The sequence below is a fragment of the Metopolophium dirhodum genome, chromosome 5 (assembly GCF_019925205.1).
Source record: "Metopolophium dirhodum isolate CAU chromosome 5, ASM1992520v1, whole genome shotgun sequence".
In the NCBI taxonomy this organism is placed as follows: domain Eukaryota; kingdom Metazoa; phylum Arthropoda; class Insecta; order Hemiptera; family Aphididae; genus Metopolophium; species Metopolophium dirhodum.
The window spans coordinates 33,928,566-33,946,827 of NC_083564.1; the positions used below are offsets into that span (position 1 = coordinate 33,928,566).

Below are 18,262 nucleotides of genomic sequence, written 5' to 3' on the forward strand. Positions count from 1 at the left end.
GGAAACTTCAATTTGGCATAAAAAATAACCATTGGTATTATAAAATTAATTTTCCAGAATAACCTGCATAATTTGTTTATTTCACAATACGAAACAAATATACCTACATAATTATATGAACTTATTTTGTAAAAATATTGGATAAACTATTATGAGATTTTTATATAGATACCGACTACCGGATTCTTACTAATTTTTCTGGGACGTGAAAAAGTGCTCTCGTGTGTCAAGATAAAAATAAATACATGAGTTACGTCGGTACATTTGTCAAAAAATGTATGGTACATTGCGATTCCAAATAATTTTTTTCTGAAAATCATTTATACATTTAATTGTATTATTTATATAATATTATGAAGATCGAACCTCCCCTACATCCCTACTGTCTCTTTTGCCTTTGGCAGCATTAAATAATAAAAAAATACAAAAAATGCACTAAAAAGAGCAAAAAAAAAATGTACAATTCTTGCAGAATGCGTAGATGGAGAATGACGGCGTGGAGTGGAGGTGAAGTACCTACTCCGTATACCTAGGCTATAATACATGCGATTATCCTAGTACGTTTTACCTCATCTTTAATTTGAAGTAGTTGTATAATAACCATCTAAATTATCACTGTATTATTTGATATTGTCTTTGAATTTTGATGAATCATATAATAAGTTTGTAATAATTATGCAAATATTATTTGGATTGGTATTGACGTACGTGCCTGACATTGATGCAATGGTGTGAAAACAAAATAGACATATATATTATAGACATACAATTAACAATACTCAGTTGAACTAATCCAAACCATGAAAGAAAAACCATCCAAGAAAACGACCAGGAAAAAATTGACATTATTCTCTGTTCATGTAAAAATCGATATCAATTTATCTAAAAACACAGTTTCAGTTGCTCTAAAATAAAAAGTCGAATGGCAATATTTTTTTTTATCTTTATTCTCGTTAAAAAAAAAAAAAAACGATAACGGGACATTGAATAATGTTGCCGTTTTTTTGTAGTCATATGGCATTTTCGATTTCTATTTTCGACCCGTCTAGATTTTTATTTTTAGATGACATTTTAGAAAAATGAGAATAGACTATAGAACATTTAGGTTCCTTCATATAACATTTATGGGAATGATATAGATACACGACGTTTATTCGCGAAGCAAATTAAAAAAAAAAATTGAAAGAATAATATTTGATATAAAATAATTAATAAATAATGATATATTTTAAAGTCAGAATGAATACATCAAATAAATCCAAAAATGTTTAGGTATATTATTTATAAGAGTGATAATAAAAACGATCACGAAATAAAAAAAACATTTACCTATATCTAATTTCCCTTGCAAACATTTCGAGAAGTGTGAAAAACATTTAACACTTGGTTTAAACTCTAAACAATTATTCATAATTCATATCCCTTGCTTGATGATAAACGTTCTCTGCATACTGTACAATAAAATAAGTGTGACTAAACTTTGTTACTAGCCGAAGGCAAGTAACTTGTTGAAAACTGTTACTTGCTATATTTGTAGATTGATTAATGATCATAATTATTTTAATCCTAACTTCAATCTACATTTAATATCGTACAATTGAAATGATTAATTTATAATTTGCATCTTAAAATAATTATTTAAATTAAATTGTAATAATTATAATATTTCAAAGATTTTAAAATGTATTTATTTGTATAATTAATTAATTAAATGTTACACTAATTATAGGATTAACATAACGATAAGAAGTAATATACATTTTTAGTATAAATAAAAAAAAAATTGATTAATCGTAATAGCACATCATATTCACTTTGTTTGAAATGTTGTCTGTGTTATGATTAATAAGTTATGTAAAATATCATTAGATTAATATTAAGCATATTGTTTAGGCATTTTGGTTGTAAAGAATAATTAAGAAAAAACATTATTTGAATAATATCAATTATTATCTAAGAATATATACAAAACAAAATTATTGCATGTATATAATATAGTGTATGTAATTATAGATGTATTATATACCTTAATGTCTGGTATAATATAATATCTTTTATTGTATAATTTATAAATATTTTGATGTAGGTAATATTTATATGGATTTTTGTTTGCATCGTTGACATTCAACTAAAAAAATGTATCAATGGTGCAATGAACAGAAAATCTCATAATTATATTTTTTTTTGTTATGGGTTTATTCTTAGGTAATAATAATAAAGTTGAAATCTTGTCTATTTTCTCCAAATTGTCTAATCTATAAAACTCTTCGTAGTACTTATATACACATGATTTTAAAACTTTCACAAGTATATAAGAATAAGATAGGTGTACAAACAATGTTTTCAACACCAGATTTTGGTTGAATATCATTTACCTATTGTTCTCCTTTATTAGGGTTCTACTTTCACACACACATACATATCTAAAAGGTGTTTGTAACTAATTTCTATACCAAAGGCAGACTTATCAAAGAATAAAAAAAAAAAAAATAACGGAATTTTAACCAAAAATTTGTATTGTAGAATATCTTATTTTATTTAATAGAATTATATAAATTACTTTACTAAAAATTAAGTGACCTAATTCAGATTTTTGTATTAATCAGCCAAAGTATAATTAACGTTTTATTCTTAAAAAAACACATCAAATATAATATATAAATAAAAAAAACTCAGTATTTAGTACAACCAATGCTATTTTAGTTTTATAATATTATTCAAAATGTAATTATTTCCACACTGAATTAAAAATTGTTTAAAACAAATATCGAACATGTATGTATTATCATTTTGTAACATTATTGTAGGTAAATATTGAATGTGAGTTTAAGACAGAATTTTACGTTTACCTATTCAATTTCAAGAACGTAAATTATATCACTGAGAAGTGAGAAAGCACTTTTCATTTTTAAAATGAGTAGTTCCATTTATAATTAAAGCTATTTCAAACAATAATTTTTTTAGTTTTCAAACATTTATATTATATGTATATATTGGTCTAATATTTAGTACCGATATCAAAGTAAAGTTATCATATTTTTCTTAAGATGTTTATTCAAGTTTTTATTATTTCCATTTTTGTTATCAATCTAAAAGATTATTTGCAAATAAACAAAAGCACAACCATATAAATACTCACGAAGCCTAAAGATGTGATAAAATAACATTAGTAAATTGCCGCCAATGGATTTCTGTAAAACTTGTTTGCAATGCTTTATAATATTAAACATTTATTTTTATTTTTATTAAAGACTAATTTTAAGTATGGCGTTTTGTTTTAGTTCTTACTTTTTTCAATTACAGATGTATATAGGTACTTGAGTAAATACTGTTTATTTAAATAAATTGTCCAGACCTGAATTAACTCATACTCTTATCCATTGTTATGGACGTCTCCAAAACCGAGTTTGTTCGCTAATAAGAAATACGTGGTGTAGGAGTTATCACTAATACTTTATTAATATAATCAGTTGTACAGAATACTTAGATTTAAATAATTAGACTTAAAAGATTAACAGAAGTTCTGCTCGATGGTCTGACAGTACTACACTAACTCTTATACAGACAGCGAGACACGGTAGGAGCTCGCTCGGGCTCAAAACTGTCCACACAGCGAATTCCCTTAGCCCGTGTGACTCTGCCTGTTCACATATTAATATGCTTACACACTATTCTATATAATACTATTACTATATCTTATACTGCGTATAGCATACAGACAGGGGTTCACAACACCATACTAAATTCAAATAAACAAATTTCAATTACATGTTACTCATTGGTCTGGCACTTCTAATTATTTGAGCGTTCAAAAAATCAAACTATACTGGCGTTTGTACAACATTTGTATTACGTACTTGGGGTGACTAATTGTTATTTAAAAATAATAATAACCGTGGAGATTTGAATTTTAAATATTCTTATTAGAACTTACTATAGTTGATACTCAATATAGTTTTAATAATACTTTAGCTCTTTTGTTTGCTAATTATAGATATTTGATATTTTTTTACAATTTTTTCAATTCAAGTATAATAAAACTTAAGATAATTGAGATTTAAATGAAAAAAAATTGAAATTTTAATAAAAGATACTTCACAAGTTTGTCTTAGCCTATTAAAAAAGTTGTTTTAAACATTAAAAGTTTAAATTTTAATGGAATTCATCAAAATCACCAAAATTTTAAAGATAATTGAAATACACTTGAAAATTGTTCGTATAATTTTTATTTAACTGTTCACAATGCTAATTTTAAAATATTTAAATTAATTTTAAGCCTTTAAGGTATTTTATATTTAAGCCACGAACCTATTCACACCGTTCTGCGCCAAGTCTTTATTAACTGAAAGTTCATAAATATAATACATCATATTATAAATACTATATAATATTATTATCAAAATAACATTGAGAAAATAATACATTTTATGTTTAGCCAAAACTGTAACCTACCTACTATATTACGTTGGTAGTTATACAGTTTCACGTCGCGAAACACCACTGTGTATACGCAGTTAACTATACTATCTGCGTGCGCAAAAAAAAAAATGTGGGTAAACTTACGGAGAATAGAGTATATTAAATAATATTAGCTATAATAATAGTAAAATATTCTCAGTAGTTAGTAATATAAGCAGACGGTCTTTTCATATACAATAATTTATCTTTGAATTCAATTTTAACAAACCTATTACAGTGGCCTTCTCCATGACGAGATACACTTAGCCAGCAGAGTGGTACCTACACTTGTATTGTTAATTTTACGATAGTTTGTTTTTAGTGATACACAGAGGTCACTAGTTAGTCACAATATCACGATTAATGTAATATACAACATATTTATTTCTACATTTGGAACAAAAGCTCTCTTCAACGTTTGTTCTGTATATTTTATAGTTTTAGTTATTCCACCCGTGAATGAAATATTTGTACCCACGTCTCAATACGCAAAGCTAGTTTATGCGATGTAGGTAGGTATTTTTCGGGAATTTATGAGGCGTTTAATTTGTATTGCTTCTGAAAACACAAAACACAACTTAAACATATAAATATATAATAGTAAAGTAAAATATATAACCATAATAATTGTAAGTTTGATTATTACCTTCATCTCAGTTTGAAATGGTCTTGAAGTAAATTAAATAAAATTGATAATATGATAAAAAATACATTTCGAATATTATACTTAAAAAAATATATGTCGTTAAAATTCCGACTGTCCTACTACAACGTATCTCGACTTTTGGTATGACATGAATATAAAGGTTAAATTTACGTAACCAGAACTTTTATCTTTGTATAAATCAAACAACCGACTGTTTGTGTTATGCAGATTAGTACCTACTCAATAAAAAGGTGGCATATATATTCGTAGGTACCTACGTAGGTCCTACATATATTAAGGTACGAAAACCCTGAAAGCTTGATGCTATAATGGTAAACAGCTAGTAATACTTACCGAGAATTAAGAACCACAGCAGTTATTTATTTTTCCTTTTTAAATATCCATCAACCCATATAAATCAATGAACTGTAACACTGCCCGAAATTGGCAAAGGAACTCAGTGCGTCGATTATTACTCATAGTCGTGAGCGTTCTAGTTAATTGTCCCGAGGCCCCGTCACCGATGCGCGTCAGCGTCACTAAAAACCCATTAAGCATATCATAAAAAATAATAACGAATAATTTCAAAAAATAAATAAACAACTCGGTTGCTGAAGATTTGATACTCTCGCTGAAAACCACGATCGTTCGTTTATAGTGAAGACCGTCTTTCAAAAAAATCTAAATCTATGTCTTGTGTACTCGATCACGGGCCAAAAGCCAATAGACGCTGTGCAACACGTTCTTAACGTTGACACTTTCATTGGAAAATTCGAATTTTAGTATAAATTATATCATACTGCGAGGCACCAAAACAGTTAGGGGTAAAAATGTGGTCGATACGCCACATTTTATTTACATCATAACTTTATTATAAGTTTGAATATATTTAAGTCATGATTATGACTTATGAGTAAATGTATATTAAGGTACCTCTATATCAAATAATTAAGATTTTGAAGCCACGAAGTTTTGAAATTGCCCGACCATATTTTAAAAACTTTGACGCCACTGTTACTACCGACTTATTACTTTTTGTCAACATTTCTTTTTAATTACAGACTTGGTAAGTACCTTACCCCCCCCCTAGTATGTCTACAAAAATTTAATCAAATCATGCTTTTAAGTTATGTTTGTATCCAAGAATGTGCTAGAACTCGGAATAAACCGTTATGCATATCCGGTGAACGGAAGAAAAAAGTTTATTATCATAATAAATGTTGTTCAGAAACACATTTTGTATAAACATACTATATTAACTGTAAATAGTATATATCTACGTAATTATACCTATATCGGAGGTACCTGTAATGTATTTAAAATTGTTTTCTGGTTCAGTAAATTTTACATTTCAAGAACTGGCTGAAGAGTAAATAAAAAAACGCTTGCCAAGTCAGGGATCTGCATATAAACTTTCTTGATTTTCAATTTTGTATTAACTGATATCACACCCAAGCGGTAAACAATTTGAATCCCGAAAAATGTCGGTGTGAACAGCCCCACAAAAAATCATTTTTATTTTCATTTAGTGAGATAGATCTTTGAAACCAAAGGGCGGATTTCGTTATTTAGGATAATGTTGGATTCACATTGGCTAGGAGAAGTGCAGTGAAGATTTACAGAACTTTATCTTTAATAGTTAATTAAAAATCAAAACAAATTTTATTGAGCGTTTTTTGATGTTTTTCAGCTTTACAGCTTTGTAGTGAATGTAAATTGGAGATAAAGTTCTGAAAATCTTCACTGCATTTCTCCTAGCCAATTTTAATCCAACAAGATCCCAAACAACAAAATCCATTCTCCAGTTTAGAAAATCTTTTATCAATGTTACTAAAGTAAATGTTAACTTCACTAAATGAAAATCTAGCTTTTTTTTTATCTGTGAAAAATTAAATAATTTTTTTACAAAATTTTAATTCCATTTTTAGTGTCTACTTGATAATCTTTTTTTAATGAGTTATCAACCAACTTTCTAGTTATCATAGTTTAGGTGAAGAGTTAAAAATAGAAATTTTGGAACTGATCACGCCGACGTTTTTATGGATACAAGTTATACGTATACCGCTTGGGTGTGATATCAAATCTATCTCATTAATATTTTATTAAATAGTTAAATTACCCATCTACTCATCATTACTGAGTTACATCCTAATTATTTTCCTATTTAATACAAATTCTTGAAGTTTTCAAAATTCATACTTTTTTTCATTTAAATTACCATACTTTCTTGATTTTTAATCAAGTAAGTAAAATTTGTAAAATAGTTCCTTCGCCTCATATCATACTATAAATATTTACAAAATTATTTTGTAGCTTTTCAATATTTTATTGATTTTCTACTTTTATATTTTATCAATAGTTAATTAAACTAAATTAAGTTCCTAAAGTATTTTTTTTTACATTTTAGTCTTAATAATTAAGGATTAAATAAATAAAGAAAAAAATGTTATGTTATCGTGAATAATAAATAATAATTAAAGATTAAAAATGAATCCATTTTGTACCTATTTTTAGTAGATTGTTAAAATCCTTGGTAATTGAAATAATATTAGGACGGTCATGCTATATAATAATTTATGTTTTTTTGTTATCAATTACATTTCCACTTGAATAGCACTTAAAAACTAATTAACGCATTTAAAAGCGCAAATTTAAAAACATTAATTTAAAGATTTATATTTTATGATCATTTAAACTCTAAAGGATTATTAATTTAATTTTACATTTAAGGTGTCGTACGATACCCTGTGTTCATTTTTTATTTTGTCAGTAGTGGGTCGACGAAAATGTAATTTTTTTTCCTTTCCCGCTTGATAACAAAGTATACTGCAGTAGTATAAGTGTAGTGTCAAATTGAATTATTACTACTAGTCAAACACACACTGGACACAAATTTAAGCAATTGCCCGTCGCGTATTTCTCGTAACGAAATATCTCTATCACCAACAGTAACTCTTTTTCTCTATTTCTCTTTTTGAACTTCTCTGGTCATAGATTAATGGAATCCCCCGATCGGTCTATGTATTGAACGTTCTCTGGACGCATTATTCAATTACCTATAAAGCTATAATTTGTTTCTCAGCTGAACACTTTGGCTCCAATAAATCGTTAGTGTGTCATTCTTCAGCAATCGCAGAGCTGTATAAGAACATTACTCATATTCTTGTATCTTGATAATACATTTCCAATTGTTTATACAACACGTTTTTCTTTAACTTTATTGTTAATCAATTACAATTAATATTTTAACGATTTATTAGAATTTCGTTAATTTTACAACACTATACGAATAAATAAATTAATAAATAAATAAATTGGACACATTAAATCATAATAAACAACACTGGTTTAAATTTTAATACCTGTGTAAATAATTTTAAAATTTTAAATTATGCCAACTGACCATAAAAGAATGTAGAATACAGTATTCATTGTAGTTACAAGTATTATTACCTTACTTGATTATTAAATGTATGTATTTGCTTCGTTTTTTTTATTACACCGTGTTTAAATAGTATCATTTGAAATTAATAAAATTGCTACTCGTAAAGTTGGGTAAGTGTAACTTAGGTTAAATTTATACATTTTTGTAAATTATATTGGGCTCACTGCCCGTAATAAATAAATAAATAATAATAATAATAATAATAATATAATATGGCCTGGCGGCTGACATGGTTGAAAGAATACAAACTCCCTACTTGTTTTCATTACATTTAATTGGTATTATATAATATAATATTACCGTTTTAAGTTAATAAAATAATGAAATTACTATGTCTCTATTTCAAAACACATCTATTATATGAAAATAGTTAATAAATAAGAACGATGGTAGGTATTATACGAACACCATAAACGTGTCTTATATTATATTATACTAATATTTGTTTAGTATTTACAAGAGTAAGATGATGTGTGAATTGTATGTGATTATATAACAAATCCTTATTTGCGTCCGAATGGTAGAACTTGACATCGTTTAATTACAGTATTTTCAACTCGATGCCAAAGCGTAGCAACTCCACCGCCACTGCCACCCACTCACTCCAGGGGGATAAAAGGCAAAAAAGAGTTATCGTGAAAACTTATTATTTTGCTTTCTCTGCTTTTTCCATCTTCTTGATGGGTTACCGATTAATTTATTAAACTTTGGCAGGACCCTGGCCAAAATATCCGTTCTTTCTTCTTTGAGCAGAATAGGTATATACTTATACCACGATAGGTATGAGAGTAGGAAGGTGGTGGTTTGGAAAAAAAATAAGAAAAATCGATTCACTGAAAGTGTAAATTAGGGCACAATGGGGTGCTTCTATTACACCACTACCAGTTTTACTCTTCCCGCCACCATCAACGTGTCTCTAGCATAAGATCCGGTGCCAACAAATCCTTTGTACGGGTTTATCAACCTCCTCCCAATACTACTGTTCCTCATTGAGAACAGCCCTCATTATGTAGTTTGATAGAACGAATAGTCATCGAAAACTATTGTTACACAATATTAATATATATGTAAATGCTTTAAAAATAGAAAAAACTATCGTTAGGTACCTAAATATGTAGGACGTAGGTATACATATTAATATATATTACCTATATCTTCTTAGTTATTGTAAATACATTAAATGTACCTAGAAGTATTACTAATGTTAACTATAAAGTTAAAATATAGAACTTACATTGTCAAACACTGTAATATTATCAAACATTTGTAACTCGGTTAGCAATAAGTTTAGATGACAAATTAATAGTAATAAAAAAAGGTAGGTACATAAAATCTCTGTACTACATCGGAGCATAAGTTACGTCTATGGTGTATCCGATACATATTATTCTACAATCTACTTAATCAGTAACAAATTACTGCCGTTGCGTACAATTTTGTACATTTATCTCAATATTCAAATTATTTTTTATCTTAAGTATACAATAATATTTGCAAGGCGTTATAAATATTAATGACTATATCGATAGAAAGTATAATATATTATAATTTATATTATAATACGTAAACGTTTATGTATATTGAACACAATTGAAGATATTTAATGGCCGAAATTGATATATCTCCATCGCACGTGTTTAACGCTAAATATAATTGAGAAGTAAATGCATATTTTGTAGGAAATTAGTATGGTACTACGAACAACTTCTTCTATTGTTGTTGACATGAAGTCATACTATTGCATTTTTAAATTTAAATCATTTAGATTACGAGGTATTCTAATACAAGTATTAAATCGTACCTACAAAAAAAACCTTTATTTATTTACTTTACTGTTTTTTTTTTTTTTAATGTGGAAAATATCTTTTAAATGTTTTAAACTTGTGTACTGAGTTATTCACAATATGATTAATTACAATTTACAGTTAATTATATAAATTATATCAATATATAATTGTGTTATGTTTGTATAAACTTCAAAAGTTATTACTATAACTGGTATATGTATATAATATATACACATAAATATACTATGTTTTATATACAAAATTGAAAATTGATTGATATAATATATATAAATATTCTGTAGTTTGTCGTATTCGATGATTATTTGCATAATAATTTATATTGTTGTTATTTTTCTTTAAATATAAAGTATCATTTTGTGATATATTTCTTACAAACTTTAAAACCATTTTGTTTGGTTTAACTGGCTTAGTTGTTCACTACCATAATACCATAATAAGCCATTTCACAGGCCAGCCGAAATTCAACAATTTGAATACGCCTAAGTAAATCTTCCAAACAATTTTTTACCATTTTCACATTAAATTGTAATATCTTACTCTTCAGTGTATATTTTTTAAAAATATTTTTGAAAGTAGTTTTATTCCCAATAACTTCCACGAATAATTGATCAAATAAAAAATCTATTTGGAAAACGTTCGAAGTTTCTCCACTGGGTTTCTTCGTGTCTTTTATTTTTCTCTCCAAATATACAATTAATTTATTGTAGGTTCTACATTTATTTGACAACAGATTGAGCAATAAAAATATTTAAAATTAAAAAAAAATAATTTGGAAAACGTATATTATTATTTTATTTCGAATGCATTTTCAAATAATCTATAACATTAACTCTGTTTAGTTTAACGCAATATGTACAGTTTCGTCTTATTTTATCAATAAAATAAACCTAGAGATAACATATTTTTATTTTATTCAATAATCAGGCATTTAAAATAAAAAAAGAATCAATATCAATAAAATTATATTAATGCTATTAATACTTACTATAAATGGTAATGTTATTAATAATATACAGTATACAGTATACACAATCACTATAACTGCATGTATTTACGAGTTGTTAAACCTTCAAAATCACGAGATGTCCAAATGCAACAGAACGAGTCGAGATGGATAAAATATGTCTTGACAGGTTTCAGTTGATTTAATTATATAGTTTGGCCGTCAACGAGAAGACATCTCGTGTGTATATATAAACATACATTTGGCTGTAGGGTACCACGTGGTATTGGTGGCGGACGCAGTCAATTTGTGGTAGCAGTATAATATGCTGTGTCGGTAGTGATGGTGATTGTGGTCCTGGTAGTGGTGGCAAAAAGGCAATTGTCAAAGGCCACATTTAATCCCCTCCGGATATTTTATTAGATACTTTTTTTTTTTCATTTTCACGCTCACGCTATGGGTCAGTATATAATTCAAAAGCATCCTGTCCGGATGAAAGAGAAAAAGAATCCTTTTATTTATAATAAAAGCGGATGGAAGTTGGTCTGGTGTAATTTGTGTGTGTAGGTGATAGAGGAGTGGCCAAAGAGAAAAAACTTTTAAGGTATTCAGCGTTAAATGCGGTTTACACGTTAGATAACATTTTATAGTATGAAGGGCTCCTTGCCACCACAGTCACCTAAGCTATAATATTATCTGTTCTTATCGGATACCGAGGATATTCTAGACTAGGATTTTCCGACTTATTAGCACCTTTATCACGTAGTTTAAAGGATAAAATTTGTATAATAAGGGATTATTATTATTATTACGTCCCAGCATCTACCTGCAGGCACCCATCAATCCCCAGGCCATTGTCCATCCACGTCATCTGAGCTTCCTATAAACGAAACATTCTTGTCATCCTTTATTTACTTTGTTCTCGGTTATGGCCAACAATGGTTCACCTATACATGCATAATATTATGAAGCCACATCATTACCGACACTTTCTCATACACCAATTCTTCGTCCTCTATATTGTTTGTTTATATCGACTCATTTCGTAAAAAATAATCAATTTTTAAAGTAAGTAATAAAATAGTTTTTGAATGTATTAGGTACAACTAATTTAATAAACGTGTATTTATAATAGTGTTTCAAAACAATTAAAAAACCTATAAAATGTATTTCATCTCTGTTTAGCGAATTTGCAGCAATATAAAATATACGAGTATAAATAAATTAATAATGATAATTTGACTGTATTTATGTGTTTTAAGCCATTTATTTTATTTACATACATTTACATATAGTGTAATTTGCAGTCGTTGTGTAATTTATATCGTATTTCAGAACAAAAACATTTTATATATTTGATTTTAAATTGTATTGGTACCTAAAAAACATAAATGGCTTCCATAATATTATACTTTATTACATCGTGATATCATTACAAAACTTAAGTATTTTGTGTACCTACGCACGATTACATGTGCTGAAACATATTATATGATATATTTAATGGTGATGAATATTTTACCGATATCAACCCGTTATAGCCTAGAACCAAGTATATATATGTACTCAGAACAAACTATTATGCTAGTAAGTTGCTCCTCGCTCCATACTTAGAATTTTAATATTCAAAATGATCGATCCAAAAGTTTTGAATTCACTTTGATATTTGATGGGAATATATAAAATATGAAATCTCTTCAGTAACTTTAGAAAAACAATTTTTTTCACAAGAAACTTTTATATTTACGAGCACAATATAATATTGCTTTAATAAATACTGTATTCCCCAAAAAGGTTTATAAATATAGTTTATAATGTAGTTAACTGAAAAAGAAAATATCTAGCTAGGTGCAATGTAAATTGAAAATGTAAATTATTCGACACCGTCAGACGATTTGTTTACTTTCTTATAATATTTTGTTGATTCAATTTAAAACAAAGTCTGAACTTGGTGCAAGAAAGTGATGCAGGTATTATTACTATTATGTGTTTTTAATTTGAATGAAACTATATACATATTTGAATGAATTTAAAAAAAGTAAAATGATTCTGAAAATCTAAAAGGAGCTTATTATTGTTTGAGTGCACCAACAAATTGGTTAAGATATTTAAACAAATGAGTGATTGTTCCTACATGTTTTTATACAACGTGTTTTTTATTTTCCACCATGTGAAGTCTATTGAGAAACGTACCTATTACATGGCCTCTTAAAGTACATTTGAAATGTCCTGTACTGCTCGTGTTCAATGTTCAACCTATATAGACAGCGCACCGTGAATTTTTTGTCGTTGTTTTTCACGGCCAGAAAACATTTTTTTAAAACCAATCATATATTATAATAATATTATCAACTAGCTGATCCCGCGCACTTTGTTGCCCGTAAAAAATTACAACTTTTCAAAAAATTGTGATTGGTCAACTCCTTTTGGGTGTAACTCGTTGCAGTAAGTGCAACTCAGACATCCTGGTAGGCAGTCCAACTATATCGGATCGCGGACAATGTGCGACAGCATATCAAGTAGGCAACGACACGCCGATGAGCAGCTATAAGTGCAACTCAGCCTTTGTAGGCAATGTCCGAAAATTCGATTTGATGCATGCTTGTACCTGATCTGCCCGATAACCAATGGCAACCAATAAAATAATAAATACTAATTTCTAATAATTATTTCTCCTATAACCAATAGCAACCATTTATAAACAAAAAATTCCATCGTAAATCTTAAAATTCCTGTTTGAGCACCTCCTCGGAATGGACCTACCTGGTCCAATAATTGGATTAGGATTTATAATTATTGTGAATCTAAACCTTTCTCACGAATCACTCTACCGTTGCATAGTTTTGAAGATCTAAGCATACAGATAGACAGCAGGACTTTGTTTTATACTATGTTAAGATGACCAATGTACATCATATTATATTTTTATTGACTCGACTGTCGGTGATCGTTGTAGGAGAATGAACGTGACGGGATTTTGGAACGATGTACAGGATGACGGGCATAGGGCGTGCGGGGCCAGAGTGACGGTGGGCACGTATTACGTGCTGTTTGCAGACGTCGTGCAAGGCCGATTTGTAGCCAAGGACAGACAAGGCGCGTTGGTCGAGTGGACGGACGGCAACGAAAGGGCCGTGTGGCACGGTCTTGGTGAGTAGTGCATAAAATATGATATTTATAATACTAATATAGATAGATTTGCATATTGTACATAATGTTGTAAATCAATTTTGCGTACCTATTCTCATTGAGTATTGTACACGCAAGGCTATTATCAATTATTGGTACCTAGAGGTTATTACGGTTACAGGATATAGTAATAACGACCTAGTAACGGATATCAAATTCTAAATTACTTTGTTTGCCCCCCCCCCCTCTCTATTTAAAAATCCTGGATATGCCACTGTATATGTAAATATATTATAATGTTTAATATGGATACGAGCACGAAACATTTTAATTTTCTTTGGTATCATTAATAAATAAAGGAGAAGTATGTGAAAAATTAAATATTCGTGAGATCCGCACCATTCCACGATGACTAATTCATAGAATATCAGATACGAGCCCTACGTATTATACGCACTTACACAACGTCATTACAATAGTGACATCCTCTACAAAGACTACCACAAGGCGGTATAAGTAAATACATTTTTTACGTGTGAGATTTCTTGTGTAGGCCCGATCGACAGTTTCGAAAGCTGTATTATCATATAATAGAGAAAGAAAGATTGAGAGTCGGGGATAAAAACTGATCTTACCGTTTGTTGCTTATTGGATTCACATACGCATTCAGTATTACCGCGGTAAAGGAAAAAATATATTGGTTATTTTCATGGCGTTTGGAGGGGGGGGGGGGAGGAGGGAGAAATAAAAATGTTATCGAATTATTTCCATGTGCTCGACTTTATGATAAATAGTCAAAAGTCGCATTATGAACATTCTGTGTCCCTGTAGGAGTAATACCTTTAAATTCAATTATAGAAAATATAAGAACTTAAAGCCACCGTTACATAATTAGTAGGTTTTAAGCGCATTATGATGTGTTTTGAATGCCTATAGAACATATTTATTATTTAATTTATTGAAAATACATCGTTAACGTTACATCCGTGTATTGATCTGCTAATTTAAAATAGTATCTTTAATTTTTCATAATATTTATTGGTAAAATGTCTTCTACATTTAGTAAACATGTTTTGTTTTTTTTACTCCATCCCTTATTATTGAATATAACACGCATTGTAGGTTATTCGATTCGATAAGGCATTTTTCGTTTTAAGATCGAAAAATACTGACTTATATAGTATCGACTATCGTATCGAACTTGGAAACGATACAACTATATTAACGTGTATGCGTGTAAATAATATAGGTACTGATGGCCGCGTTTTTGTATAAAATGTAAAATTATTAATTAACAATTATATATTGTGTTCAATATGATATAATGCACCATGTTTTGAAATACATATACGACATATTGTATGAAATAAAATAATTAATGAAATACTGCAGTCGGGTGATTTATTTGGGTGTTATTGATTTGTTTATGGCAATAAGGGTGGCTAAGATTACTAAATGAGCCCCTACCTAAATCAGTTTGGTAAAAATCAAAAACGAATACTTATCGAATCTTCCTTTATAAATAGGAAAATGTACGTAGGTAATAGGTACTAGAAGAACTGCACTGGATAATATAGCTATATATATACTACGCGGATGTACAATGTTTGGTTTGGCTTTATTTTTATATTAGCATAAGAGACTCGTAAGGATATAACACGTTGGACGTGAGTGTGTTGCTAATTTTCAAAACCGTTCATACTAGTTTCATGCTCGCCCGCCCCTGCGTAACTCCCCATACCGGAGAAATTGTTTCTCAGTTCGGTCACCATGACACTGAAAACCTAAGAGGGGTCCGACGACCGAATTCGCTTATGAATATAATATAGCTACATAATATAATAATAATATATCCATCACGATCCACTTCATCGTCGAATCGAATCGGTTGATTTAGTACCATTATCATCAGCATTATCACCGTTAGAAACGACTTTGCCAGGAGAGAGGATAGCACGTATTGCAAAGGCCAACGAATTATATTTATTGAGATCGGTAATCCTCCTCTACCGTGACGATATTTTCTGGGTCCATAAAGTAATATATATTCTATTTATAATATGTTGTCGTACGTCAATCTGGAACCAATATCGCACAATATAGCTAGAGGTCGGCAGTCGCTAGGAAACCGTTGAAACCGTTTCCAAGAGTTCATTTGGCGTAGTTAACGGGGTAACGGTGTTTTATATTCGATACACTCTATATGTACTTTTCCACACCAATGTTTTTCACCCTCCTCGCATAGAAGTCTCTTTTCTCCAACGTCACATTTCACTATACGGCTCGACAAAATGAAACCACGTTATTCGGACCATTGACCGTTACCAACACTTTTCCGCATATATATGTTACGTATATATACATATATATATATATATATATCATTAATGGAAAGACTTGGACAATTTATGTGGGTCGTAGAGTACAATGAAAAAAAATTCATCCGCATAATGGTCATAGATCTGAGTTGAGGACACGAGAGGAAAAATGACTTTCTCCTCCGTCGTCGTTTAATAGTTGTAGTAAGTTGTAGCAATATAATATTATAGGCAAATGCATATGTGATGGTGCTCGATCCATACAAAGGTCAGCACAGTTTTGGAATCGTATATAGGTACATAATATTACATGTGTAAGAGAAAATAAATGTATTCTTTTTATTTAAAAGTGTACGATTTATTTATATTTTTAAATATGTATGAAGGGGGCTAATATAATTTAACACTTCACGGCGGTATGATTATGTTGTACACAGTTGAGGTACACGTATATATAATGCGTATAACACAAACATTATTATAGTTAAAGCATTCCATGAAAATAATGTGGCCCATAAAATTGTAGGCGTAATACATTAAATCTTATTAGCTTTTCATTCCTAACATCTACTAATATAACTTAGAATTAGGTACATTATCCTTTAACAATAACCATATAGAAATACACAATAGGTACAATTTATTTTATAAATATAAATATATTTTTGTTTAAAAAATGAAAATAATATAATCCTAGGTATTAAATTAAATTTTATTTTTTTATATATAAATAAATATATTCACTATAATAATATGTACCTCATACCTATTAATATATTGTTTAAAAATCTTATTGTTAAATTAAAAACATATTATGGTTTCATAAACCGAATAAAGCACCTACAACATAAAACTTTTTTTTACTCAGGCAATTTGTTACAAAACTGAATAATAAGTTTAGTAGATAAAGTAAAATAAACTATAACATGAAAATAACATAAGAGTGAAGAGGACCCCAGTGGAGGTACTTATTTATAAAAAAGTAGTTATGCCTACTAAGTTTACATTATAATGATCTTCATATTTTTATTTTTGTTAAGCCAGTCACGATACTACTGTATTTTTTACCCTTTTGGGGTTGCGTGTACAGTGTGTGTAGCGTTCTATAATATTACGAGGAGAGAGTTTGAGGTGCACGAATTATTGATCATATTTTTATTCAATTAGTCTTGGAAATTATATTGGTCAACATGGTGATTAGGGAATTAGTTACAGATTTAAATTTATCTAAAAATGTAGAAAGCATTTTGGCTGAAGGTACATCAGTTGTTTTATTTTGTACGGTGTTACCCGTGACATTAGCGTAGGATTGTATTTGTGCTGTGATTAATTCTTTCTGTTTGACTGTTGGGACTGGGCATTGAGCCATTGAGGTGTATGAATGTAGTTGGTGGGTGTGGTTAGTACTGGTAGAATTAGGACGTCGTTTTTGGAGTTATAATCAGTACATACCTTATTCCCTTATCATTTGCAGGATGGTTACCATTGCATAGAGTGCAAATATCTGGAGACTCG

At 29.1% G+C, this 18,262-nt stretch overlaps 1 protein-coding gene across 1 annotated transcript in view; it reads left to right on the forward strand.

Moving 5' to 3' along the window:
* The window catches only part of LOC132945330 (uncharacterized), a 151,576-nt gene that overhangs the window by 28,292 nt on the left and 105,022 nt on the right, over window positions 1–18,262 (forward strand). The window contains exon 2 of the mRNA XM_061015038.1: window positions 14,257–14,450. Coding sequence (XP_060871021.1) covers window positions 14,257–14,450 — 194 coding nt within the window. The remainder of the gene's footprint in view (window positions 1–14,256; window positions 14,451–18,262) is intronic.